Source organism: Callionymus lyra, chromosome 17 (genome assembly GCF_982586985.1).
Source record: "Callionymus lyra chromosome 17, fCalLyr1.hap1.1, whole genome shotgun sequence".
NCBI lineage: Eukaryota > Metazoa > Chordata > Actinopteri > Syngnathiformes > Callionymidae > Callionymus > Callionymus lyra.
This window is the reverse complement of record NC_141834.1, coordinates 6,787,720-6,815,685: the sequence shown is the minus strand read 5'-3', so window position 1 is coordinate 6,815,685 and position 27,966 is coordinate 6,787,720. Positions and strand designations below refer to the sequence as shown.

Genomic DNA, 27,966 nt, shown 5'->3' with positions numbered 1-27,966 from the left:
GCACGCACTGAAGAGGGAGGCGGGTGAGAGAGTGTGTGGTCGCTTCCGGCTTCTCCTCTCGCAGACAAACAGCGCTGATCCACACTCACTCTCTACACACACACACACACACACACACACACACACATCAAACCAACAGCTCCATAAAAACTACAAACTGACAACTTTGAATGGACTTGTTGTCGAGCGCGGTGTGTGTCTGCACTACACGTCCACAGCCAAGGACTCACACTTCTCACTGGACTGCTTTGTTTGTGGAGGAGTGATTTCTTTTTCTTTTTTTTTTCTTTTTTTTCTCGTTGGAAAAGAGGTGAAGAGACGGACAATAGTATCTAGAAAACATCGAGGATCAGAAGATCCGTGTTCGGTTGTTTTGCAGAAGAAGTTTTTGTGTTTTTGCGCTCAGGAGAGACTCAACACTGGAGTATTCTCGTGTTATTCATGGTTGTAATAGTGCACAGACCGGCGAGAGGCTCCTGCAACCACCGAGGTGTAAAGGTAAGTTAATACAGCTGTACTTACTTTATAATAGTCTTTTTAGCTTTAAATACTAACCTGCAGTTGTGGCTGTTACTACATGTCTTTGCATTCTGATTTACTACATTTAAGAATATACATTTACATTGTTTATATATCAAAGTATCTGTTTTAATACATTTAATTATTTTTAATCATCATAACACATGACACAAAAAAAGCTGCTTAAATAAAACCTTCTGCTTTGGTTTGCTGCAATCTGAATAACTATGAGTTTGTTTTGAATTCACTACTTTTAGTGTGGGTTTTTGTTGCCACTCGTGTAGGTAGAGTAGTCCCACTCGTCAAAAAATAACACACTGAAGTGTGCCATCTTTATTATCTGTTGCCTATTCTTCATGTGTTGGATGTAACACGTGTGTTTAATTTCTTTACCTCTGAAAAAACACACGTGGATTTGTCAACAGTATCTGATCAGTGTCTATTTATATCCTTTAAGTCAATGTTAAGATAGGGTTTAATGAAACATTTGTGTACATATTTGTGTCACAAAGTAAAGAAAAAATATTGAGCCTTATTCTTGAAAGAGACTGTCGTGCGATTAGTTTAACATTTGTTTCATTTCAACATCATTCTCACTGCAGATTATATAAGGAAAACAATTAAATAAAAATACTGTCATAACAATGTTTCTATACTCTACTATTGACTAGAAGTTTTAGTAGAATAACCCATATTCAACGCACATGAATCCTTTTTTTTAAGTATACAAATATCTTTAGAAGTAAATTCTCCAACATGAATACATTAATTTGCCTCATAACTATTATCATTCTACATTTGCTGAACATGTAGTTAGTGAGACAGAATGCAGAGAAAGTGCTGTAAGAACAAATCGGATACAAATATATATTTTTTTAACCTTTGACAAGTCGGCTTGCGTGATGGTTTTAAGCAGATCAAGTCATGCACCTTTGAGGTAATATTTGCACAAAAGATACGAATAATATAACAAGCAAATGAAGTTTTAAACTGGGTCAATAAGGATTCAGGCGACACCAATACTGGGAAAGACTGTTTAAGGCTGTTTTAGGTTTTAAAGGTTAACTAATCTGCTCTCCTGACTTACATGTATCAAACAAGTCTTCCTCTGCAAGATGCAGTAAGTCACTCATCGTGACCATATTTTGTAGTCAGTACCTAATAAAGTACCCCTATGGAAATCTCAGCGAACAAAAGGTTACGAGAGCTGAGTCCATGATAATGGCTTCACTCCTCTCCGCTTTGTTTATACAACGAGTCCCTTAAGGATTGATAATGCGCTGTAACAAGCATCGTTGCTTGACCTATCACAGCAGAGTGCGTTTGGTTGGGGTAAACAAGATTTAGTTTCCAGAAAAATGGAGCGTTATTCTAATGTAAATATTTTATATTAAATATAATATGTATATATGTACACATGGAGCGTTTTTCTAATGTAAATATTTTATATTAAATATAATATGTATTTATGTAAATATGGAGCGTTTTTCTAATGTAAATATTTTTCATTAAATATTATATGTAAATATGGAGCGTTTTTTTAATGTAAATATTTTACATTAAATATTATATGTAAATATGTAAATATGAAGCGTTTTCCTAATGTAATTATTTAAGTTAAAAGAGAGTTTTGTACAAACAGACACATACTGATGTGTACTATAGAGTCCAACATCTATTTAAGACTCACTTAAAGTGAGTTAAATGCTTTAAATAAAAATCCTGTAGCTATATTTGCGAGTCCCCCCCCCCTCACTAGATGCACCCATTTCCTCTCATGGAATAAAACACAAACCTATTTTCGCTTCTTCCGAAATTCCAAAGTGTACCTCGACAACATGGTTATTTTCACTTTGTTTTCATTATACTTTTTATATTCGTCCAGTTCATTTTACATTCACGCGTATCTAATGAATATAGAACACACGTTGTTTTATACACGCAACATTTTCTACCACACTTTCCTAACCTTTTATCTTTGTTAAAAACAACTTCTCATTCTTCTTAGAATGTGGACCATGAATCACAATGGCCTTTTTCAAACTGTTTCCTGCTTCCACGCAGCTGCGTCACACCCCGACAAGGAAATCCCAACGTTTACGTCCGAGTTAATGGCCTGAACCCTTCATCTGGATTCGAAACACATCCCCGGGCAGCGTCTGGCAGCCGAGCCTGCACATGACAGAAATACCAAACCGTTTGAATGAGCTCCAGTGCTGGACCCAACGCTCTCAAAAGCTCCGAGCACAAGAGTTTTTTTGGATGCCCTTTACAAGGGAGAAGTGATCACTTGAGCCAGATACAAACACAACAGCAGTCTCTGAGTGTTGTGATCTGTACTCTGTACTTTCTGTTTGGCCATCAGGAAACAGGAACATAAACACAAAAAACCCTACTTTAAAGTCTTCAAACACTTAATAGATAACTCAGTCAGAGTAAACATTCTGGTTTGGAAGGGGAAGTTTTTTTGTGTCACACTCCACTCTTATATCCTTCTGATTGTTTTTATAGTAAAAAAACCCACTTTTTTTTGTAGTCATCATTTTTTTTACAGGTTTTATTTGTTGGAATAGTGGTTTTGCTGCAGCTTCACATAAAAAGATGTGAGTTGAAAAGCAAGTTTATGCAACAATTTTTTCCCTTTCTCCAAAAACTCATAAATGTTTTGTAAGTGTGTTCGTGGTTCATAGTTGTTTTGTAAGTGCCCTCTGCCTCTTGACCAAAGTAGCTCAAATAAACATCGCTTAAGAGAAACACTATAAAGAACATTTATTGATAGAAGAAATAAGGATTTTTGAAGGAAAATTGTTATACTAATATTTTTAAACTCAGGTTTAAAAAGAACAAACAAATTTTTTTTGAATGTATAGGGCACGTGAAACACAAAAGTTTCATTAGATACTACAAGTTGTGTTCAGATTATGGCTTTTTTTTGCAAGTCATGGTGTTTTATTTAAACATTCTTTATTTGAAGGTCGGCCCGTTAATAAAGTTGACATTGAAGAAGTTGGGGACCTCTTCTTTAAAGGCCCAATACGTAGGATTCAAAATAGTGTTTTTGGCTCCACTAGTGCTGTAAAAGTGTAACTACAATGTTGTAAATATATCAGAATCATATTTGATGATTTTCTTTGTGTAAATCTGACGATAAATGGAGAGAAAAGGTCTCTTGAACATCATTATATTTAATAGCTAGAGAGTTCTGTGAGTATTGACATTTCAAAATTGAGAAATAAAAAAAAAATATATATGATAAAGGTCAAATTGTTACGTATTGTTGGGTAAATTGTAAGGCTTTTATACAGCATAAATATTTTTTTCAATCAGTCAAACAATTGTGTACCCCGAACATTAAAATACATATTTCTGTACAATTAAGTACAGAAGTCGCCTCCACCTCCTGGGGAGACTGAGGTCCTTCGGAGTGTGCAGACCACTTTTAAGGACCTTTTATGACTCTGTGGTAGCCTCTGCTATCCACTACGCTGTGGTCTGCTGGGGAGCAGGCAGCACGGACCGGGACAGGAAGAGACTGAACAGGCTGGTCACGAGGGCCGGCTCTGTCCTGGGCCGCTCGCTGGACTCGGTGGAGGAGGTGGGAGAGAGGAGGACACTCTCCAGACTCTCCTCCATCAGGGACAACGCTCTCCACCCACTGCACCTGACCGTGGAGGAGCTGGCCAGCTCCTTCAGTGGCAGGCTCAGGCACCCCCAGTGTAGGACGGAGCGTTATAGAAGGTCCTTCATCCCAACTGGTGTCAGGATATTTAACTCTCTACTTTAAATATCCTGATGCTAATCCGTAGCGTGGTTTTCTTCTTGTGTGCTTTTTATTTTATTTTTTTCCGTTTTTATTTCTATTTTATTTTATTTTTTATTCTATTTTATTTTGTTAATAGTGTCAATTTCTAATTTTGTAAATAATTTGTATATTTTTAAGATCGTTTTTATTTTATTTTGTATTATCTCTTGTAGTATTTCTTTCTCCTTGCACTTTATTTTCTTCCAACTGCGCTGTTGTGAAAGTGTGTTTCCCCTCTGGGGATGAATAAAGCCTTTCTATTCTATTCTATTCTAATTATCTTGAATAATTGACGTTGCAATTAACTATATATATACATTTTAATCAGTCATTGCTTGAAATGACTTCAAAAAGAAATTGTTATTTCACAACACTGACCTAGTTTAAACAGAGTTGAAAGATGGCGCCAACTGTTTGCAAATAGAGAAGTTGTTAATATTTATAACAAACATGTCCATGTATGATTTGGAGCGTCTTTAACCGAAGACACCCTAAAACAAACATTGACAAAATGAATTTACTTTTTAATCTATCTTTAATGATGTGTCACTAAAAAAAAATTAGTGTTTTGTGGGAAATGTCAATTTAAAGTTGCAGTTTACGTTTATTCAGTGTTTGTTAGCGTTATTTTTCTTCTTGGATCGATAATCCGATCAATCATCTTTTTATGCAGAACTAAATAAACACAATGCAAAGTACATCCTGCAAGTTATGATAATGAAAAACTGTTATGATCATGGGTTTTCTGTTGAACCCATTCACGAAATTCTCTCTGACTAAGCGAAAGGTGGATCATGTTTGGAAAGAGATGCCAAAAGAGGCATTTTGGTTGAATATCTTTTCGGTGGTCGGACTCGTTGAAAGTAAGAGCCAAGTGTCAGTGATCCTGTTGCTGGTTTTCCTTGGACAGGATTTTGAGGCGCTGTTGACGTGATGATTGCATCAGTGTTTGCTGATGATGTGGTTCTGTTGACTGTTCATTGGCTTAAGACCTGGAGCACCTCCTGAATGAAGCGAGTGTCAGGCAGCAGCGAGGAACACCAGCAACTACAGACGCTCGCTGAAGGAAACAATAGGTTGCCTTTAAGGTAGACCTCTTTTTGGGGAACAATTGAATTGCTGAAGTGGTGAGTCTTCTTCTTCTTTTGGATCTATCATTTTCCAAATTCTTCTTACATTCTTCTGTGGGCATGTAGTCTGGACCATGCAGGATGGATGGATGGATGGATGGATGGATGGAATCAGAATAGGTTGTTATAGTCTGAAGCACCACAGGTTTTAACAAGAGCTCTTTCTTTTTAATGTAGCGAGGATGGAGCTGGTTGAGTAGATTAGAATGTTGTACTTGGTAGTTTTGTCTTTGGTAGTTTTTTATTCAAGGTTTTTAACCCTAATTCAAACCTGAACGGTAACCTCATTTTAGACTATCTTTGGTGTTGAAAGCTCGGGTTGTCTTGATGTTCTTGAGAACCAGCTGTTGTTATCCATCCAACTAAGCAGATAACCTGTTGTTTCGGGTTAGTAAATAAAGTAGTAGTGTAAAGTATTACTGTTAACCGGGATGGACGATATTGCATTTTCTCACAAGCGTAGCTTTTACAGGCTCTTAAAGGAGACCAACACATTTGTTCATCTTGGTTCCAACCATCATGAGAGCAAACAAAATATTCTTCAACTTCACCTTGTGATATTTTTATGGTGGAAAATGAGATTCCTAGTCACTGACGACTTCATTTGAGGGAATTGTAAACTCTAAAAGTATGTTTTCAGGAATGCATCACTCTATTTACCACCAGTGTCCAAACACCATTTTTTTTTTTTTTTTCAGAGCCTTCCTGAGTCAATGTTTGGAAAAGTAATTCTGGAGTAGTTCACCCGCTGCTCTCAGGGGAGATAGTCCGATGTTTACCCAGCACCCAGATCCTTTGTCCTGGCTGCGGGGATGGCAGTGTCTGCCCTGAACCTCAACACAGTCATGAACAGGTGAGTCCACAAATAATAAAAAAATCAATAAAGTTTTACCTTACCTTACCTTACAAGTAAAGGTTTACCCATGAAGAAGAAGAAAGAAAGAAAAAAAAGAATGGTGCTAGCTGGTTCTGTGCTGTTTATTATGACGTGCTAATTTGATGACTTGCTAATCCTTTCACTGTCATCTCACCAGCAATCAGTTTCACACACAGCCAGGGGCCTCCAGTACAAGAAGAAGATCTGGCTCAGTTGGACGGCCAGTTCTTCCAGTTCCAGACAGAAGCACTTACTGCCATTTATTGGGGGGAGGTGTTTATAGCCCCACCAGCCCCACCAGCCCACAGGTATGGTCCGTCATTTGAACTAGTTTGAGCTTGTGAAGACTTTGATTGGAACAGATATATATATATAAACTGCTACAGTATAAGAAGCAGAGTATTAAACATACGCAATGGAGCAATGGTTTCCAATGGTCTGTAAGGCATTTGTAAAGAAAAATATTATTTATATATTTATATATATTGATTATTATTGTCTGAAATGTGTTTTATTGAAAAAAAAGAACACATTTCCACTGATGTAATATAAGCTTGTAATGCTTCTTTGAATCAAGTTTATGAAAAAATGTATATAGGCCTGTAAACTATTGAAAAAAAGATGTTGTTTGCCATTGTTTTTTGCTGATTCATCATTATGGTGAGATGTATTTTTTATGCATTTAGCTCCATTTTTTCCAGTTTAAATGTAACTTTTTTTTTATCTATTGGTCTGTCTGTGAATACAATGTCAACATTAAACTGGTTCGCAGTGCAAAACAAGCTGACGACCCCTGCTCTAAAGGCCCAATAAGTAGGATTCTAAAGAGTGTTTTTGGCTCCATCATTGTTCCTACAGTGTAACTGCATCTATCAGAATCTTATATGCCGATTTTTTTGGGGTGAATCTGATGATAAATCGAGAGAAAAAGGCTCTTGAACATCATTATATTTAAAAGCTAGAGAGTTCTGTATTTCGAGTTCAACATTTTCCAAACATTGCAGAAAATATTTGAAAAATATATAATAAAGTTGAAAATGTTATGTATTTTTGCATTTAGGTTTCAATTATGGTAATAAAAAAGTTATTAAATTATAAAATGATCAGGTACTTGCACACACTTTTCTTTTTTTTGTTGGCCAGGTTTGACCTAGTTATGGAATTTTCATTGACATCGATGTGAGTGATGATAGAATTATTAATAGACAGTTTTAGAGAACATTCTTGACTCCAGTGAATCCTCCGTAAAAAGTTGGACTACAGACTTCATATGGTCATTCTTCTGTCTATTTCCAGAGCAGCCCCCGGGCCAGCGGTCGCTCTTTTGTCTTCCCACCTTCATCCGCCAATTTCCCCTCTCATGCTTGCTCCCCCTCGCCCCGGGGCCCGGAGCTCCTTGGAGTCAACGTGGGCCAGAGGGTTCGACGCTTGAGCTCGCCCGGCGGCGAGGAGCAAGGGGAGGGAGTTCGAAGGGACAATCTGGGAGGAGAGACGGGAGGTGGAGAGAGACGAGAGGAGAGGAGACGCCAGGCGCAGCTGCTGCAGATCCACAAGGAGCTGCAGAACGTTGAGGTGATTCTGAGTCACTCATCACCACATATTCCCTTTTAAGTCAATCCTGAAAAGTTTTTAAAACCCTTCCTCAGTTTTTTAAAACATCTTTCTGTGTTTGTGTCTTCCAGGTCAGGGGGAAAGTGGGCATTTTTGAAGCTCACATTTCTGGGATTCGTGCCCAGGTGCTGAACAGCGAGCTCCAGCGGAGCCCGCGGTCTCCAAGACGATCCATCGGTCAAGCCCCCTCGTACCCCGGCCAGCGAAACCAAGCCCCCGAAAACCCGATGACACAGCCACACGGAAGCAAAGGGTCCTGTGTGGTGCTGAATGGGAGAGAACGAGAGAACGAGAGAATGAAGGAATATAGAAGAAGAGGAGACGACGGAAGAGTCGGGAATAAACTCCATCTAGACAGAAAAATGTCAAATCCAGACTTAGTGGTCATGGATCCCCCTGTCCTGATGAAAGTGGGGGCACTTTTGAACGAAAAGGGGGCCAAGAAGGAGAGCAAGGTTTCAGCGGGAGATATCATAGGCAAGTTTGGGAGAGACCACCAGTCGCTCAGAAGAGCCGACTCTGAATCCGATGCGACCCAGTGGTCCCCGACGGACGTCCACGATCAGACTTTCAACCACCTACCCGCCAGTCCTCCCTCCATCCCCGCCGTCATAGTAACGGACCACGGCCTGGAGAACCATGTACAGACCCCGGACGGCTCCAGCCCCACCGCCCGTCCCACGCAAGGGTCCTGCTTCTCCAGCCGCTCGCTGAGGAAGCTCTCCTCGTCGTCGGCCTCCTCGGCGGGTTTCTCCTCGTCCTGGGAAGAGTCGGAAGAAGACATCTCCAGCGACACGGAGAGAGGAGAGAGTCTTCTCAAACCCGAGCTTCTCACGTCCCAGCAGAGAGCGGTACGTGTAGAAATCCATGTTTTTTTGTTTTTTTTATCGTGTTTATCCCAAAACATCCCGTTCCTGCTTCTTTTGTAACGAATGTTGTCGGCGGTGGGAGACGTTGTGTTGGAAGGTCACGGTTGCTGTGTGGCTTGAGAGTGTGTGTGGGATTGTGATTTCTTTAAAAGAAAAGTGCGTAGGCCAGCAAGATGATAACAGTGTCAAAGCATATACGTTCCTGGTCACATCCTGACTGACTGACCTACATATGAGAAAATGTTCTTTCTTTCCACTTCTCAAACTACTGATTGAAACTATCAATGTATAATACAGTATAATACTAAACAATTTCCCGAAGGAGACCTCCTGAGGGATCAATAAAATACCTTACCTTACAGAAACCAGTACTTTCTCACCACACCTTTCGTTGGAGTACACACATCCAATCAGCTCCCACAAATAAATTCCCATCTTTGTTTACTACATGCTATACTATATACTATACTACATCATCAATACGCAATTAAGCTATAGATGGCGGCAGTCATTACATCTTCCGCGGCTAAAGGAACAGTGAAATCCTGCAAGATCCCAGGGTTGACTGTGGATGAGAGGATACAGTTCCAGGCTGTTGCTCCTAAGCTTTGGAACAATCTTCCTCTCTCTTTGCGCTTGATGGAGTCTACTGACTCCTTTAAGAAACATCTTAAGACGATTCTATTTGTTCAGGCTTTTCCTTGATTTTCTGGGACTCCTGTTATGTTATCAGTTTTATCTTGATCTTTAAAGTATATACTTTATTGAATATTGTTTTGATTGTTTAAGCGCTTTGTGACCCTGGTCTGGAAAAGCGCTATACAAATAAAAATGACTTACTTACTTACTTACTTACAGTTGATTCCAGCTGCATGACAGCAGTTACAACGTTGTCAAGAGTCAAGTACTCGATATACTACAATACTGCGAAACTTAAGTATAATCATTTTTCCTACATTATCGCAGACCCCTATTTCTGACCTTAAAACTAGATTGATTCGGCCAACGGGCCTGCTTTTCACATGTATTTGATTAAAATTCTCCTCCTTAAATTGACTCCTTTTTTGCATACGGAAACAACATTAGCAAAAAATATCTTTAGTGCCTCGACAAGTTGAGATTCCTAGGAAACACAATTACCAAGAAATATATTTAGTGCCCCAACAAGTTGAGATTCCAGTTTCCAGGTTTGTTTCCAATCTTGTACTTTTTCTCTCTGTCCATACCATATTATGTGACGCGTCATTACCTTGCAGCTGTAAAATAACCAAAAAACTATCAATTTTAGTGATATTACATTTTTTTTGGAGGATGTTTATGGCCTCCATTAATCCAGGGTCAAAATTTCAAACTATAAACACTATTTAACTTGTTTAACTATTAAAAAATACGTTGAGATTTTTGAGGTGGACCGAGAATTAAATGCCTTTATTTAAAAATATAGAATTAATCTCAATTTTAATACATTTTTTTGTTAATGTCTGTGGGCTTTCTGTAATGTCAGCAGGAATAAAAAAAAAAGGAAGATACATGATGTCCGTTATATGCTATCGTCATGTTTTATCAATTGTTTTTTTCTGAAATACTGTATATTGAGGCGATTTAAATGAAATGCATAAAATGTAATGAAACTACAGTTTGGGCTTAGCTTTGTAATAATCTTTTGTATTTAAAATTGAACTTTTTTCCTGTCAATTTGTTTGTTTGGCTCAACAATTAGTCACAACAGTAATTTGAAAAGTCCTGCTTAGCTCTTTTTTTTATATGAATGTTTTTTTTTTACTTCTTGGGCATTTTTGAAAGCATCAGCAAATCTTCTAGCTTTAAGTTCACAAGCCTGTCTTACAAAGACATGAACCCAAGCATGAAAACTAAACGTATTTTAAAATATGTCTATATATTTACAATTAGTGCCTTTATTTTTTGGTTTTGACTGTGACAAGTTATGTCATTGTTTATCCAAGTTCTTGTGTAAAGTTAGAATGCAGTTTTAGATTACATACCCCCAAACCAAGGTCCCAGGTGAAACGGCTTTCAGGCTATTTGTTTAAATGCATTTGGCTGCGAGATTTGAATGGTGTTTGTTTTGCTCTTTGCATATTTCCACTTGTTTTCTCTGCCGTTTCCAACAACTCGGACAGAGGAGACACTTGAGTGAAAGTGTAGAATCTACGCTACGGCTGTGCGCAGTCGTAGCTTGTCAGCGGAGAGAGCTGGTACATTAGAGAACATTGCAAACATGCAGCGACACATCAAGTATGTTTGATGGTGTAGGTGGGAGGTAGGAGAGAAGAGAGGAGGAGAGAAAAGAACAGAGTGATCTGGAGATGAATGTTGGCACAGAAGAAAGCACTAGAGAGAATTGTGTTGAGCTGGGTTATTTATTTGTTTACAAAAAAAGTCTATAGTGTTGGAGAAAACAACAATAACATATTGAATGATAATAATGTAAATGTTATGTTTTAATTAATTTATGAAATATGTTATAATCACGGTAATAACTATAATGATATCGTATTTATTTATGTAAATAAATAATTGAAAAGTTTGTTTGACTAAATAACGATTTTAAACGTTATTCATAACACTATCATTAAACTTGTTATTATCATTCTTACTTCATTATAAAAAAAATTAAAAACATTTGATTAAAATATACTTTACCCATGTTATTATAGTTTATACAAACTACAACTTAATACAATATTAAAACAGATGGTTTATGCTCCAAATTGTATATCATATTAATGTTCCAGTTTTAAGTCACATTTCATGATTGAAAGAATGTTTATTAGTTGTGTTACTAAGTTAGTAATAAGTCACGATGATAAGTGGACCATAGTAAAAACATTTTTTTACACCAGAACAACGTGCCAAAAATGAACTTTAAAAGACAAATTGAATGTGAACAAGTAGTTGCAAATTCTCTATTATGGGCCGAGGATTTAAATCCTCTGGTGAGTTTCTGTTCAAGCACAATGAAGCACATCAGTTTTTCCATGGTGATTTTAATCTCCTGAATGATATCAACATGCATTGGAACACGCCTGACTGGCGGAGACTCCTTTCCCAACCATATATAGACACGAGCCGGGTGATCTTTTGACTGTTGGGCTTCCCTCCAAGCTCAGGAGTTTTCTCGTTTCGAGCAAATTGGCAGCTGACAGACACCTGCGGTGGATTGGCATCTGTGTCGTGCTCCTTAAAACTAATTTCAGTTGAGATTAGCATCGTGAAGACACCGTAGTATACAGCTGTGTGAAGTTCCCTAAACATAGTACATATTTTAACACATAGTGTTGCAACATCTTTAGGTTTTCTTCCCTTTATAGTCTTCAGAACGTATTTGTCTTTGTATTTGCTGCTCATTTCTTTTGCACCTATTGGTCTAATATTCTTGCAACTAAGACTTATTTAGTCATGAAACTCTGCCATAGATCAGAGTTTGTGGTGGTCGGAAGTATAAATATATTACATATTACAATATTAGTAAGTAAATGTGCTTTTACATACTTTATATCTGACAAATTATTTATGATAATGTTGTTTAGTTCTTGTGTCTTTGGAACAAAACAAATAAATGGAATTAGAAGGATCAAAAAACACAGGAATTTGCTTTGGTGGATTACAGATTATAAAAATAAAAATGAAATAATATAGAGATTAATACAATAAAAAACCATAAATTAAAATAAAATAATTTAATAATGTTAAAATATAACATTAACGTGTCTGCAGCTCATGTGCAGCTTATATTTATTTATTTATTATTATTATTAACTTATTTTAAGTTGCAATGTCCGGCTAAAAAAGAAATTGTTCACAATAGAAAAATATAGTTTTTTTGGGGGGATGTACTGTCAATAAAAACGAGCACATGCAGTACAAATACTTCTCAAATAGTGTAAAAGATCATTCCTGGCCCTGCAAAGGTTGTATGTTGTATGTCGTTAGCATTATACAGGATAAACAAACGTCACGATATAGGTTGCTTGTATAGGTTAATTCTGACAGCATCTTGAATCAATATTAAATGGACAAAGAGGATTATAAGGTGTTATTCCAACAATTTGTTTTTTCGGGCCTTCGTGTCACCTTGACCCTGAGATAACACAAGGGTCGAATCTATTTTTCTCTCTGTTGTTTTGCTTTTATAATAGATCATATTTTGAACATTGTAATCCAAACAAAGAAAGGCCAATATTTTCCCTCGATGTCACAAAACCGTAAAATGTCATGAAACTGTTGGGTAAACATTGAAAGCTATTTTTAAAGAACCATTAGCGATTATTTAGGAAAAGGTTCAGCATTCAGGAGGGAATTGTGCAAAAAAAACCCAATCATGAACTAAAAAAATACAGTAAAAAAAACTCTGTTATCAAGTCCTGAGCAATAATAAAGGAAGTTAATGTATTATTAGAATTGAGTTTACTTGAGGTTACTATTTAGAATTCATTCATATTCATTATGTATATATTATGTGTGTGGACTTTTTGTTAACTTTATTTTTGTAAACACAAAGCAAATCTAGGTCATCTTGTTCACAAGGTCTGTGGAATATAAAATATGAAAGTTGTACGAAACTGTCGTTTACGTGCAACAAATTAGGACAAGTTTATTTAGAAAATGTTCCGAAGTGGTGGCGAGGAAAAGTGATTTGTATATGTCTGCAACAGTGACTAAATGTTGGTCAGCAGAAAGTATGTGAACACAATAATTCACACTTAGCTCTCTGTTCTGCAGTGGAAAATCTTCTGCTACCACGGCGGACGGTTGCCTAGGCGACCGTGTGACGTCAAAGCCTGAGTTTCCCTCTAACAGCTGTATGTGTGTGTGTGACAGGGTTTTTTGCGAGTCTATGGCTGTCAATGTGTCAGTTGTGCGAGTGGGGAAACACCAGTGGATCTGAAGCTCGAGGGACAGATGGAGGTTTCTTCTGTCTCACCAGGGAGTCAAGCACTGGTGGATGGAAAGCATGTGACATGCTCGTGTTTGTGCAGAAATAGAAGGTTCCGCTGGTTTTTGTTCATAAACTCATTCACGTGTCTGCGCAAATAGTCGCAGACAGACTTATTTAATGTCATTTCAAAGTTTGTTTTTGTTGCGTTGAAGGCTCAAAGAACGAAGCCGCTCCAGCTCGACGGATGTCTGGACATTTTGTGTGAGAGTTAATTTGGTTAGTGAAAGGAAATCTGTTTGGTGTTGATGATGCGATTTGGTTGATGACTAGTGAACAGACCCCCGGTTCCCACCAGAGGCCTCTTTATTTACTGATGTCTTTTTGCCACTTGATTTTAAAAGGAGAAACATGAAGTTACACTTCCAGACTTAAACATTCTTTCCCTCCGTGGGTTTAGCCTGCGGAAATTATGTGACTGTTGGCAAAGTCTCTGTTTAAACAAGAGATTAATTCCGACGTGTCTTGTCATCTTTTCTGTACATATGCTTTGAAGTCTTGGAGAGGATGATGTCTCTTTCCTTCTCATGTTGTAGATCAAACCTTAGTCACGAGTTTCACGGAGCCAAATGTAAAGTCATAGTCATGGGAGTCCCTCAAAGAAACAAAATTCTTCATCTTCCATCTAATTTATGTTATCAATACATTTTTATAAACCTTAAATCATGTTATGAATTGAATCCCTTAACGGTAATTTTGTATATATTGCATTAAATATTTAATAGGGGTGTGGGAAAATATAGATTTAGCTTCTTTTCTTTTAATTTGAAGCTAAAGGTGGAATATAATCCAATCGGATCACAGAGATATCTGAGGACGAGAGGATATAGTCAACTCAAGCAGCTTATAAAGTTGATCTTTGGACATATTTTGGTTTCAAAACAAATGGAAGCAGTGACGACTTCGTCAAGAGTCATGTGGTCTGTAAATTGCAGAGTCAAGTACTCGGACAATCCTACGAAAACACCTTTGTTCCTACAGTATTTCAATATATTCTATTGGTGTCTTTGTATCGTAGCGTCAGCCATCGTCATCAGGTTCTTGCCAAAACATACCCAAAATTAATTTAGAAGGGTTTCTGTATAGAACAGGTTTTGAAGGCCCTAATCAAAGTTTAGTTGAATTTTAAAAACAACAACAACAAAAGGAGCAATGATAGGATGTATTTTCAGTTCTTTCAAAGTCCAAAAATGAAATTTACTTTCATTTCATTATCATTTATTTGTCTATCAGCAGTAGAAGGGAACTGTGCAAATTTAGACTGTGGGCAAAATTTCCTTTTTTTTTTTAAATTGTCAATATGACTTGAGCTCAGCAAAAAATAGGTCACAGTGTCTTAAGTAAGAACCGAAACTCAAACCTTCTGCAACACAAAAGACTCTTCTATTAAACAAAGGATCCAGATGGTTGTTTGGAACGCACCTTTTTAAATCTGAAACACATTTTTTTATTATTTTAAAAGACATATAAAGGGAGGAGACCAAATCTGCTATGTCGAGGTGATCATAGTCAACGAAAGAACCAAACAAAGACAACTCAAAGAGAAAAAACGCCACTTAATCAAATTGCCTAATAAAGCCGAAAAAACAAGGATTGAACAGAATTGATGTCTCAGCAAAAGTGTGACGAGGATGTCCAGACCAGAATGTTATAACTGTCATACAAGTGTGGTCTGAAGCCTTTAATGTCATCCTGGGGAACCTTTCCCAGCCCCCTCCAAAAGAACTTTATTTTGAGTAGTGAGTCGGTCAAATAAACGAGTTTAATTGGTGTTTTTTTAATACATCTGCAGTCTCCACTAATGATGCTTGCGAAGCTGCCAAAATAAACCCTGTGGCTAAGTGCTCTTATAGTTGTTTACACAAGCAATAGCCTTTTTTTTTTTCTTCTTTTGTTTGTAGTCAGCGGCGGAAGTGGAAAATACTGTTGCTGTGGCAAGCACAACTTCCTGTCTGCAAGAAGTTCCTTAGCTCACCCCTCACCTACCCCCCCCCCCTTCGCACTCTCTCAATGGAAACTTCTCTCTTCGCTGCTTTTCCTGTCCTCATGACATCCAGCTGGTCTGCAGCAAGAGATAGAACGGCTCTTCTGCCTCAGAAAAAAACTGTTTTTAAAAATGCCCCCTTTTGATGATAAAATATCTAGATTTGTTCAATGATCCGTTCATATTTGTTTCCACTGAAACAACAACCCTATTGTTTAAAGTCTATTTCATCTTTAAATGTTGTTCTTTATTTACTATTTTAACTAATTAGGCCTTTTGCATGCGGTAACTTAACCACAACTTGAAATTTCCATTTACAAATGTTCTTTTTTTATCTAAAGTTTCATATTTCAAATCAGTCATTCTTGAGTAATTCACCCGCACGCTTCATCTAGGAACAGTTTTTTAAGATTTCATCTATAATTTACACCTTAAAAAACATTTATGTTTCTTCAATTTATCATATTTTGGCGGTTTTTAAATGAATGATAAACACGATCTAGTCTTTTTATTTGTTCATGGCTCCTACTGTTGTCTTTTTTTAAAAAGAAACTAGGAATCACACAAGAGAGAGTCAAACAATAAATCTATTGTTTAATAAACTACCAAATAATCCTAATTTAACTGAACTAACGCATCAACAGAATATAAATCGCAGCAACTAAATCAGAAAATATATTTAAAAAAAAGGCATTTCCAGGTTGAGACATTCACTAAAGAGATGGTACATAGAATTTAAATTAAATAAATGTTTTTTGTTTTCACGATCAATCCCTGAAGATTAAAAAAACAGTCTGCCAGGAAAGTCTTTGACTTTAAGGGACTTTTTTATTGTGATTAAGCAAAAAACAAAGTCCTTATAAACGGGTATACAATTGTAACAATAAATATTCAACTTGTATGTGACAATTTGTTGATATTGTTATGAATTTAATGCTAGAAGATACAATCATTAATGCTCTGGATATGATAAGTTCAACTGGTCTAACTACTGGTAGTTCAAATCCTACTCATTGAATTAAGCTGTAAGTCAACACAACTTTTGAATCAATGGAAACACTTGTGTTTGATTGTTGATTGTGTTTTTATATATTAGTTCCTTGGCAGGGGTATGCTCTATATCAGTGCTTTCCTGGTAACATTTGTATTTACATTATAAGGCTGATGTTTAAAAGATAATAGAAGCCAATGAGAAGCTAACAGTCGGGTGAAACTGATACATTTTTAAAGTGATTATCAAAGGCAGTGGTTGGAGTCGTGGTTCGTGCACCTAGAAGCTTCTTTCTTTCCTTCCCCGCCTACAGGCTGTGGAGCTCGGCGAGCACCATCTGACGTCTGCCTTGAGGACAGGTCATGGCTCTGCTATTAGATTTCAATCCGGGCCACTTTGTGACTGTAATGAGGGGCAGTCACGCTAGAATAGAGAAAAGGGACAAAGAGAATCCATTCTAATATGATGGGTTGATTAAGAAAATAAAAAAAGAATTTAGATCCTGAGTCTCTCTCAAGTGTTGTTGGCTGCAGATTTGCATGTCCAATATATCGTCTACCCTCTTATTTGGCAATCAAATGACGCACAGTTGTTGATTCCTCTCGGAAACACGTGTCAGCAGTGATTGGATGTGGTTCAGTCGAGGTTCCCGGACTTACCTGAGTCTGTCGGACACGATGTGGTCCGTGTGGATGTACTCGGTGTGGAGCGTTGTGTTGTCAGTGGCGGCCATTTTTATTGTTGTCATCACCATCCATCTCCAGGTATCGTTGTGTTCGTCGTGCAGCTTATGAAAGTCTAGATTTAGCACTTGTTTGACTCGTGTTCTTTTATGGGTTTTATTGAGCAACAATGATGGGAGCAGAAGGACAGACGTGGAGGCTTGACTATCACCTCTCTGGCAGTTTAATACTCTTGTTAATACTCACACTTGAGACGGTCCAGGCTGCCTCAGCAGTTTTACTTCAAACACAAGTACACACTTGTCGCAATATAGGTTAATAACAACGTTTTTGTAATCACTTTTATTCCTTTACTCACTATTTAATGTGTGTAAATAACAAGTTCATCTCGGGAAGATAAGAGATTAAATATGAGCTTAATTGTCTGTTTCATTTTGGAATAGAGACGTTTTTAATATCCATTTGTAAAAAATACATTAGATACTTGTGAATAATCCATCGACAACGAGCCAATGTAAAGAAAAAACCCGGAAAATATAAGTGAGTTTTTATGAGTTTTATGATGATTTTTGTTTCGAATCTGAAGTGATGTGTGATGTATAACATGTGTATTTTTGTTTATTCCTTGAAATAATTATTAGGGACACAATATTTAATTTAGAGACAGAAATAAGTACCATTTCTTCGTTATTTAATGTATCTTAAATGCTATACTGACAATGAAGAAACTCTTTGTAGGTTGATTTGTTTGTTTTTTTATAACAGAAAACCATAATAATTATGACATTAATTCAGTAGAATGTTACGGATTACTTCAGATCAGGCAAAAGAAAAGAAAAAGAACAGACTATAAATCACTTTAAACTATTTAACCTCATGTCATAATCAATTTTATTATTAATAATTCCTGATTCATCACCTTGTGTTTTTTATTTCCTCAGTAAAACACTATTCCATGAATTGCAAGCACATTTTTACATTAATTTTTTACAAATGTTCTTCAGAAACTGTTATATAAGTAGCTTCTGTAATGCGGTCAACACTCTCTAAATGTGACCAATCGGCGAAGAGTTCGCTGATAATCACTTTCCACCACCAGAAAATCCCTCATACGACTTTTTTTTAATGCCACAGCCGAGGCAGAGAGAAGAAAGAGAGGGAAGCGTGTGAGATCATGAGCCTTATTTAACCATAGTTAGTCATGTTATCAGTTAATGAATGTCCATCAAGTCCTGATGAGGTGACATCGGTCAAATACCTCCTTCTATGGCTCTCCTCTCTCTCTTCTCTTTCTCTACATCGTCCTGCTGCTCGCCTTGTCTGCTCCAAAGAAAGTCAAACAAGAACATATTCCCAGCTGTAGACTTTGGTGTGGCAAGAAAAAGCTTTTGAGGACAGAACAGAACAAAATAACATAGTCATCCTCGCATCCCTTATAATGCTATGCAGTACATTTCTTTAATTAATTCTTGTTTGACTTCTTAAACATTACCTGCATGGCACTGCAGTTTCCTCCCACAGTCCATAAACATACAGAGGTTTATTGGAGGTGTGTGTGTAAGTGGTTGTGTTTTTCTGTGTGGCCTTTGTAAGGCTGGCGACCTGTTCAGGGTGTCCCCCCCGCTCTCGCCCCAGGTAGCTAGGATATGCTCTCCCTCTACAACCTCTTTGTAGAAAATTAAAATATGATTAGTATTTATGCATTTTCCCTTATTATTTTCACTTCTACTGTTTTTCTTTCATTCATAATTACTGTAAGGGTTCTTATGTGTAGTTCAATAAATATATTTTTTCTTTTCTTTGATTTTTAATTTATTGATTGATTATTTATTGATTTATAGTGAACTGGTTCATAGATGTCATACATCATTTCAGAAGCTCTTGATCTTTCCAAGTTTTATTATTATTAAATATTATTGAAGTGTAAAAATGCATTTTTAAATAAATTCTTGTTCAAATGTTTCAGAATTTCCCCAGTGTGGGAAGAATAAAGACATGTACTTATTTAAGTGTATGTATCAATAACAATATTTTACAATAAAGCTTTTAAATAAAAAACGATAAATGTATATATTTTCATACATGTAAAAGTTAATGCTGGTAGTAGTAAGCAGTTGCAGTGAGTTTCCCTAATCAATATTTTGTTAGTTTACAAATAATGTTATCCTGTTATGCTTCACTCCTTCCAAAATATATATAATTGTAACCCGTTTAAGTTGAGGATTCTCTATATATACCAGCGTGTTATTACTTATTTTGACTCACATTGATTTATGTCGATTAGTGACATTTTTGATATATAGTATTGATTAAAACCTGCCTATTTAATATTATCCGTATGAAATTGATAATTTAGTTGATGGCAATTAACGAGTATCAGTATCATATCAGTATGTGCGATAATATTTGTGTTAGAAACCAGATGTTGTTTGACAGATAAAGAACCGAGATAGTTTTTTTCGCGCAGCTAAGTATGATCTGAATAATTTGACAGTGAATGAACGAAAACCAAGACAAGAAAGTGAATGACTGAACCTCTGTTTGTATCAATCCTTTTTTCTTCTCATATAAAGAACTTTATTTTCCTCAAGTGACGTCCTGCACAGTTATTTTTTAACTTCTACACACACTGGTCCAGGGACCGGTTCTGGTCCATGAGGCATTTGTTAATGAACAAAATCAAAATGATTCATATGATTTCTGTTTGATTGATCACTGCTGTCGGAAAACTGTTTAGTTTTGAAAGAAATATGGTACTTTTTCTGAAGTAACATTAGCCTGTAACGCTCTACATGTCAAGACAATCAAAAAATGAATCCATAAACTAGTTATAATGAATGAAACACAAACTTTATATGATTTATTTTTACTGGTTAATGAATAAAATGGCGACATAAAACCGTTTCACGCTGCTAAAAAAGTTGGAAACCCTGGCTCTTTTTATTAGACTTTCCAAAACTTCAACACAGTCACTTGTTTGTGTCTGAAATGCTTCACTTTGTGGAGAAAATTTGTCCCGGAGTTCAACGCGTCCTCTGCCAAGGACGAGAAGAGCCCTTGACAAAATGTGTGTTTGCATGTGTGTTTGTGTAACCAAGGGAAACCCTTGCTCATTGGTCCCCAGTCAAGGTCAAATAGTTTGAATCCAAAGTAAGAGAGTGTGGGAGACACAGCAGCCAGATGGAGGTTCAAGTGAAGTCGAGCATGAACCAGGGAAAGCCCTTATACAGTGTGTCTTTGTGAGGTTTAAGATAATGATGGATTATTTAACTTTTTCATCATTATTTGAAAGTATGAGAAGTTTGTTCACCAATAAAATGTTTATTTACTATTTAAATATTACCAATAGATACAGATGAATTATCTTTTTTTCTGGCTAAATACAATAATTGAATTATTATTAATGAAGTGTTTTCTTGTGTGTTCATGTGCAGCACAAGTCATGGAAGAAGATCAAGAACATGGTCCACTGGTCTCCGTTCGTGATGTCCTTCAAGAAGAAGTATCCCTGGATACAACTGGCTGGACATGCAGGTTTGTAGACCGACGTTATTATAAAGTCGTAATGTAATGTTTTAATCAAACATATTTTTACCCAGCAATTATTTCAACCTATATATAATTATATTATACACTTTAATGCAATCCTGTTTATATTTGCATCACTTTGGACTTTTTATTGAACATTTTTTTTATTATTTTCCTTTAATATGTTAGATTATTTTTTTGGCATTCAAAAATAAATGTTACCTATTAAAGAGTGGAAATTAAATATATATTTATTTTTGTCTGTTGATGTATGTTGCATTTAAAAACAAATGTATTATTAATAAACATGTTTACCTTTGATGATAAATCAGATGGAAAATGTAATCACTCAATGTAAAATATAATAGTAATTCAAGGTTATTTCGGTCATTGTCTCCATTAGTTATTTGCATTTTACAGATATGGTTAACCACTAATGTAAGAGGTGGTTAACCATATCTGTCAAATGCAAATAATGACCTTTACACGTGAACTTTATCAGCACATTTGCATTTTTTTAACCATAGTTAATGTGTTGCTTTAGCCTCTGTATTACCGTTTTAAATCTTCCTTCTTTCAACAGGGAGTTTTAAAGCAGGAGCCAACGGACGCATCCTAAAAGTGAGAAACGCTTTTCTCGACTAGAAAATTCGAGATTTTTCCAGCATTCTGAAATCATCTCGTTCCTCTTCAGAAACACTGTGACTGCGAGCAGCGCTGTCTGTCCCTGCTGATGAAAGATGTGCTGCTTCCATATGTGCCCGGTTACCATGGCGACGTGGAGAAAGACGGACAGAAGTACAACCAGATGGAGGACCTGCTTGCAGAGTTTGACTTTCCGTGTGTGATGGACTGTAAGATGGGAGTGAGGTGAGAGGGAACATGATGGCGGCACGGCAGGAGTTGAACATGTTTACATGTAATAACATAAGAGATGTAGTGTTTATAAGGGGCAGTGAAAAAATACTGTTACAGTGATATATCATAATTTTCTTTGGACGATACAGTATCAATATTAAACAGCACTTAATCGATTTTATCTATTATTTTTTGAGGGGGGCTTCTCAACTCCATATTATAATATCCCAAAATGTTTTTATAAAATAGTTCAATTGAATTTAAATTGTTTTCTCTACAATTAACTTGCAAATATTCAAAGCATTTGTTATTTTTTTCATGTTGCAATATAAATTCTGACATCTAGATGGCAGCAAACATACGTTCATTCACAACTGAAAGAGCAATAAATGCCTGCGAGATCCCAGATATGGTTGAGGACGAGAGGATACAGTAGACTCCCATAGATTTTAAATTGATTGTGGTTTTTGGTTTGAAAACAAACGAAGGCAGTTGCGATTTAATTGGTCTGTAAATTCTGCAACGCCAGAGTCAAGTTGTTAGACAATACTACAAATATATTGTTCCAACAGTATCGCGATATACAAGTCTTTATAAAATAATTCGATTTTATTTAAATTATTTTATTTACAATTAACATGCAAATATTCACAGTCATTTTCATTTTTTATTTTGCAATAAAAATTCAGTAGTCATTTCCTGCTTCGCAACTAAAGGAGCAATGAAATCCTGCGAGATCCCAGCTATGACTGAGGACGAGAGGATACAGTCAACTCCAGTAGCTTTTAAAGCTATCGTTTGGACATTTTTTGGTTTGAAAACAAACAAATGCAGTTGCAATTTATGTGATCTGTAGGTTCGGCAACGCCAGAGTCAAGTTCTTGGGCAATACTACAAATGTATTGTTGTTACTAGAGTATCGCAATATATTGTATCGTTGTCCCTGTATGATAATGCGTATGGTATCGACAGATTCAACACACAGCCCTTGTATTTATACGTTTCTTTCTCTACCATCAGGACGTATCTCGAGGAGGAGTTGACCAAAGCCCGTAAAAAGCCCACCCCTAGACCGGACATGTACCAGAAAATGGTGGAGGTCGACCCCACGGCGCCGACGCCGGAGGAGAACGAGCAGAAAGTGGTGACCAAGCCCAGATACATGCAGTGGAGGGAGACCATCAGCTCCACGGCCACCCTGGGCTTCAGGATAGAGGGAGTCAAGGTGAGGGTGGCTCCAGACTGACGTGAGGAGGGGGGTCTTCCTTCCCTTCTTTCTTTTAGGATCATACGTGTGGGCGGAAGTCTTCTTCTGGGGTATAAACGCACTTCCTGTTTTGAACAGAAACTTCCTCTTGAGTATATGGTCGTGCATTTGTTCCTTTGTCGTTCGGGAGGCCTGTCTGTGGCAGCTCGGCCGGCTTCAGCATATGGCCCTGACACACACACACACACACACACACACACACACACACACACACACACACACACACACACACACACACACACACACACACACACACACACACACACACACACACACACACACACACACACACACACACACACACACACACACACACACACACACACACACACACACACACACATTCTGTCTTTATTTTCGAAGCAGTGGCTATATAAGGACATTGAGGTCTTCCCGGTGGTTACCATGGCGCCGAGGGTCATCCCCAGGAACAGTGTTTTTGTGTTTCTGTGAGTGCATATTTGTGTGAGTGTGTGTGTTTGCTTCCTGAACCATGAAGGGGAGAGATTACTAGTATAACTGCTGACAGAAGAGGAAGATGAAATGTGACGTTGTTGCTATAAATGACTGCAGTGGAGAACAAAAGTCATTAGGAAAGATTAAAATAGGAACCAAAAGGGATAAAAGAAACTTTAAACTATGATCTAATCTGACGGAGGCCAGTCACGGTCTGACTCCTGCTTTAATATGTCATCTCTAAATATATCTACCTCCTTCATCTTCCATCAGCGATTCTTCTACTTGACTTTTCCATCCAGCTTGAAGTACTTGTTGACTTTTCACTTCTGTTGAAAGTTAATGGAAGTTTATAAGTCCCGTTCGAATATTGAATGGTAATTAAAATGTTGTTTCTGTTCAACTGTGGAAATTTTAATATTTTTTTAATAATCCAATTGTTGTTGTTGAAAGGTTGAATAAGTTTTAATGGAACAATCAAATGTATAATGCAGTGAAGTCATATATATTTTCTTATTCCACTAATAGTATTTTTTCTAAATTCAATATTTTTAACATTCATTAAAAAAATACAATTACATGATTAAATGATTTTAATTTAATTATTAGGTTACTAATTCTACGTATTCTTATTCAACTTATACTGTTGCTACTAATCATACTACTGATTTTACTAATTCTACTTCTTCTACTTTTACGAATTCTCCTACTACTTCTTCCACTCCGATTACTTCTACTTCTTATACTACTACAACTTCTATTAATAACTCTACCACTTCTACTTTTTCTTCTTTTCTTCTTCCTTTTCTTCTTCTCAACCTTTTTCACTTCATTTCAACGTTTCTACACATTTTTACTTTTACTTTCAAGCATGTCATTTTACAGATTCAGCAGATTCAGCACACACACTGCATTTTGTTCTGGAAATGCACATTTTCTAGTTATTTATCTTAATCCGTTGCTTTTTCCCCAATTTTTTTTGTGAAATAAAACATTGCTTTTAATAAAATGGAGCCTTTAATTTTGAATTTCAAACATGACAGCTTAATACTTTCAAATCCCTATGACTGTACTTGATAAATTGAACTTGACAATTTCTTCTTTTTTTCTGTTCCAGAAAGAAGATGGGACGGTCAACAGGGATTTTAAGAAGACGAAGACAAGAGATCAAGTCACCGTCGCCTTTGACGAATTTGTGAAATCAAACAAAGAGATACTGGTGAGTTTGTTTTAAGGTCAACAACAAGTAATTACACAAAACACACACAGCTCACGGCTATGGTTAAAATTCATTCATAATATAAACCATTATCATTAAATATATTATTATTGAATTTTAGAAAAGTATTTCACGTTAAATATAGAAGACTGTTCTTCAAATCAAGGTTATGACAACATTTCTGTACCGTATCAAAACCACCAGGTGTCACTAGTGAACATGGCCTCTTTCTCGGACTAAACGCGTCATAGTCATTACGTTATTATTTTAGTTATTAATTTGTTTCTTCTCTAATCCAAACATTGATAAAATATTATGTATTGTTTTTATGTTTTTTCAGAATATTTATCTGGACCGGCTGAAGGAAATCAGAGACACGCTGGAGATTTCACCGTTCTTCAAAACTCACGAGGTGAAGAAACAAATGAAAACATTCTCCATTAATTGATCACTTTGATAATAAATATATAAATAAACATGCAAAGAACATGACACAGCAAAGCTTCATTGTACACTATTGTGTCACCATTAATCTATATCGAACTCTACAAATATACAGAATGGAAAAATAAAACAAAAAATATTCATCTAGTCTCAAGTGGTAATCAAATAGATGATTTATTTATTTGAAGTTTTTCAACTTGACACCATCAAAGCAACTAAGTTCAATACCAGAATAGTTGAAGAAATGCTATAATTATATTAAGTGTAGTAAGAGTGAAGCCTTGTTATGTTTAATTAGTAGTTAATGTGTATTTATTATAAATATTTACAAGATGACCCTAAGTAAAAACCTAGGCTTGTTGAAGCCACTAGGGGTCGCCAAAAAGTTCCCTTCTGCGGAAGCACCAAGTGTGAAACAGGTTGTAAATATACACCACAAAGAGTAACAATAGCCACAATTGACTTTGTACTTTATCTATGAGGCCACCGTGATATTGAGAGTAGAATGTTATTCATGATTTACTACATTGTTATTATTAATTGGTAAAGTTCCTCAATATGAGACGATTCTTCATTTGTCTTCCCCCCTGAAATAAACATAAATATTGAACACAAATGGTAAATATATATATATATATATATATAAATATATGCTTTTAGAACATATTAGTATGTCTACTAAATTAAATTGGGCACAGTTCAATATATTTATATTGATTTTGATAATATTGTAACGGTTTAGATGTTAGAAGCGGAGGATAATAAGTTACCAGGCGGGAAGTTCACAGAAGACAGTTTAATAATCACACGATGTAATACACAAAACGTCCACAAGATGGCGTTAGAACAGAGTCCAAAGCTCAGTCTTTACCAGTCCAATTCAAAACCAGAAGTCCAAGAAAACAAGGCAAGGGTGGTTGCAAGGCCCGAGATCCACCAAAAAAAAGAAGGTATTTTTTCAATCCAGAACTCACTCAAGCGCTTGTTGCTTCATTATTAATATTATTTGGGGGGGTTTTCATCAAGTCTGTGTTTTCCTTTGTAACTTGAACTGGACACCTTCAATATGAACTCCCAATGACTTCAACTTTGTGTTTCCTGTACAGGTGATCGGCAGCTCTCTACTATTTGTCCATGACAGCACAGGAAGAGCCAAAGTTTGGATGATCGACTTCGGAAAGACAACTCCTCTCAAGGAGGGCGATGAACTGAACCACCGGGCGGAGTGGTGCGAGGGGAACAGAGAAGACGGCTACCTTTACGGACTTGACTGCTTGGTGGACATCGTTTCCACGATGCTGAACTCTGAGACATGATTTTTTTTTTTCACAAAACACACAGAAACACTGCTAATTTTTTTTTTCTATCTCTGTTCTGGACTAAACATAAAATGCCATATCAGTAACCACGACTACACAAACATGCCAGGGCCTCGGTTCACAACCAGAGGAGCATCTTCTTCGCTTCTCACGTCACTCTTATTTAACTTGTTTAGTCTCCCATTCAGACGGGCAACATAATACCATCTAGCTTTGAGATCTAATATTTGAATCCAACATAATTTAGTTTACATCAAATATTCTGGGGTGATTTTGATATTGAATAGAATATACAACATGATCTTAACAACCAGCACTTATCGGGAAATCTAACACCTTAAAGCATCTTATATTTAATTTAGATTCACTTAAGATTTAAGTAAGGAGGGTAAAGTAAGTTAAAGTAAAGATTAAATCACCAGTCTTATGCATTTGTTTTGCCCTTAACCTGTTTGTGGGGGTTTTGCAGCTAAAATGACGTCAGTTAAGCTACCTTATCTCTTTTAAAGTTCTGTAGATATTGGATTTCCAAGTTCATAAATGTGGGGGGGACACTTTAAGCTGCAAGCTGTTCTTTTGCCTTAAAAACCTGACTTTGTCTTAAGTGCATGTATATTTGCAAGTTACTGTTATTGTTTACTAATGTGTAGTTTTATTTATAATATTATATTAGTTTATTTTTTTGGGGCACTGTTTAGTTTTGAAATGCCGTGTTGTGTTCAAGCTGCTAACTTGCAGATCATTCAAAAAATATTTAGGTTTACTGATGCAGAAGTCGCTAGAACTGCTTTAAAAATCGCAGCAAAGCTTTTGATTTACTTCAGTTCATTCATTGCTGCTGTTGCTGCAACACAGAGCAAGATGACAATTCTAATAAGATGACTTGTTACTGAGATATACAGAATACCATAAGTGCAGATTTTATTTGGATCATTAGATGAACCAAAATGGTCTTTATTATAGATCAAGTGCGAGTGGACGACTTTAAAGTGCCTTTTTGAGATCACACACAAATAGTGTGTTTTAAAAGAAAAACACATAACATTTGGTTAATACAGTGTCCTTTTTTTGTAACCACCAACTGGTTCGTCAATAGTTAAATCGTTCAAATATTGCAACAAAAAGACAAAAATGACGTTTTAAAAATGCTATCCATGCTATTAACAATTTCTCATGCATCCTAATGTGCACTAAATATCACATCTTGTTTTGCTTTCTTGCATATTTATATGGACTGTTACTTTTAAAATGTATTTGGTGAAAGAAATTTTGCCTTCGTCTGAGTTATTTGCTTGAATACATTGAATTGAGGGAAATTAAAATAGTCATTTTTAGTTCTATATGATCATATATCAATGCCATTGTAATATTGTATAGTTGAATTTAACATTTAACATTTATTTATTTTTAAGTATTTAAGTATTTCTTTATGTAATTTAATTCAATAATTTC

At 36.3% G+C, this 27,966-nt stretch overlaps 1 protein-coding gene across 2 annotated transcripts; it reads left to right on the top strand.

Annotated features, from left to right (window-relative positions):
- The first annotated feature begins 69 nt into the window (after window positions 1-69).
- Window positions 70-27,781, top strand: itpkb (inositol-trisphosphate 3-kinase B). Of its 2 annotated transcripts, none has more exons than XM_087812818.1 (12): window positions 70-498; window positions 6,150-6,304; window positions 6,486-6,636; window positions 7,625-7,900; window positions 8,011-8,790; window positions 20,858-20,957; window positions 21,535-21,572; window positions 21,646-21,821; window positions 22,830-23,034; window positions 24,650-24,751; window positions 25,092-25,163; window positions 26,302-27,781. In XM_087812818.1, exons 2-12 carry the CDS (start codon window positions 6,264-6,266, stop codon window positions 26,509-26,511), a joined length of 2,151 nt encoding a protein of 716 aa, XP_087668944.1. In that variant the 5' UTR covers window positions 70-498; window positions 6,150-6,263; the 3' UTR covers window positions 26,512-27,781. The 2 variants fall into 2 exon arrangements, with proteins under 2 accessions (XP_087668944.1, XP_087668945.1); XM_087812819.1 differs by lacking the exon at window positions 70-498 and adding an exon at window positions 5,199-5,448.
- The last annotated feature ends 185 nt before the right edge of the window (window positions 27,782-27,966 follow it).

What these genes read in the sequence shown, in the direction of transcription:
- itpkb (XM_087812818.1), top strand. Translation starts at nt 6,264, where the DNA reads ATGGCAGTGTCTGCCCTGAACCTCAACACAGTCATGAACAG. An exon ending in CCAGCCCCACCAGCCCACAG is followed by an intron (nt 6,637 to 7,624) that starts GTATGGTCCGTC and finishes GTCTATTTCCAG; the next exon opens with AGCAGCCCCCGGGCCAGCGG. An exon ending in ACAACTGGCTGGACATGCAG is followed by an intron (nt 20,958 to 21,534) that starts GTTTGTAGACCG and finishes TTCTTTCAACAG; the next exon opens with GGAGTTTTAAAGCAGGAGCC.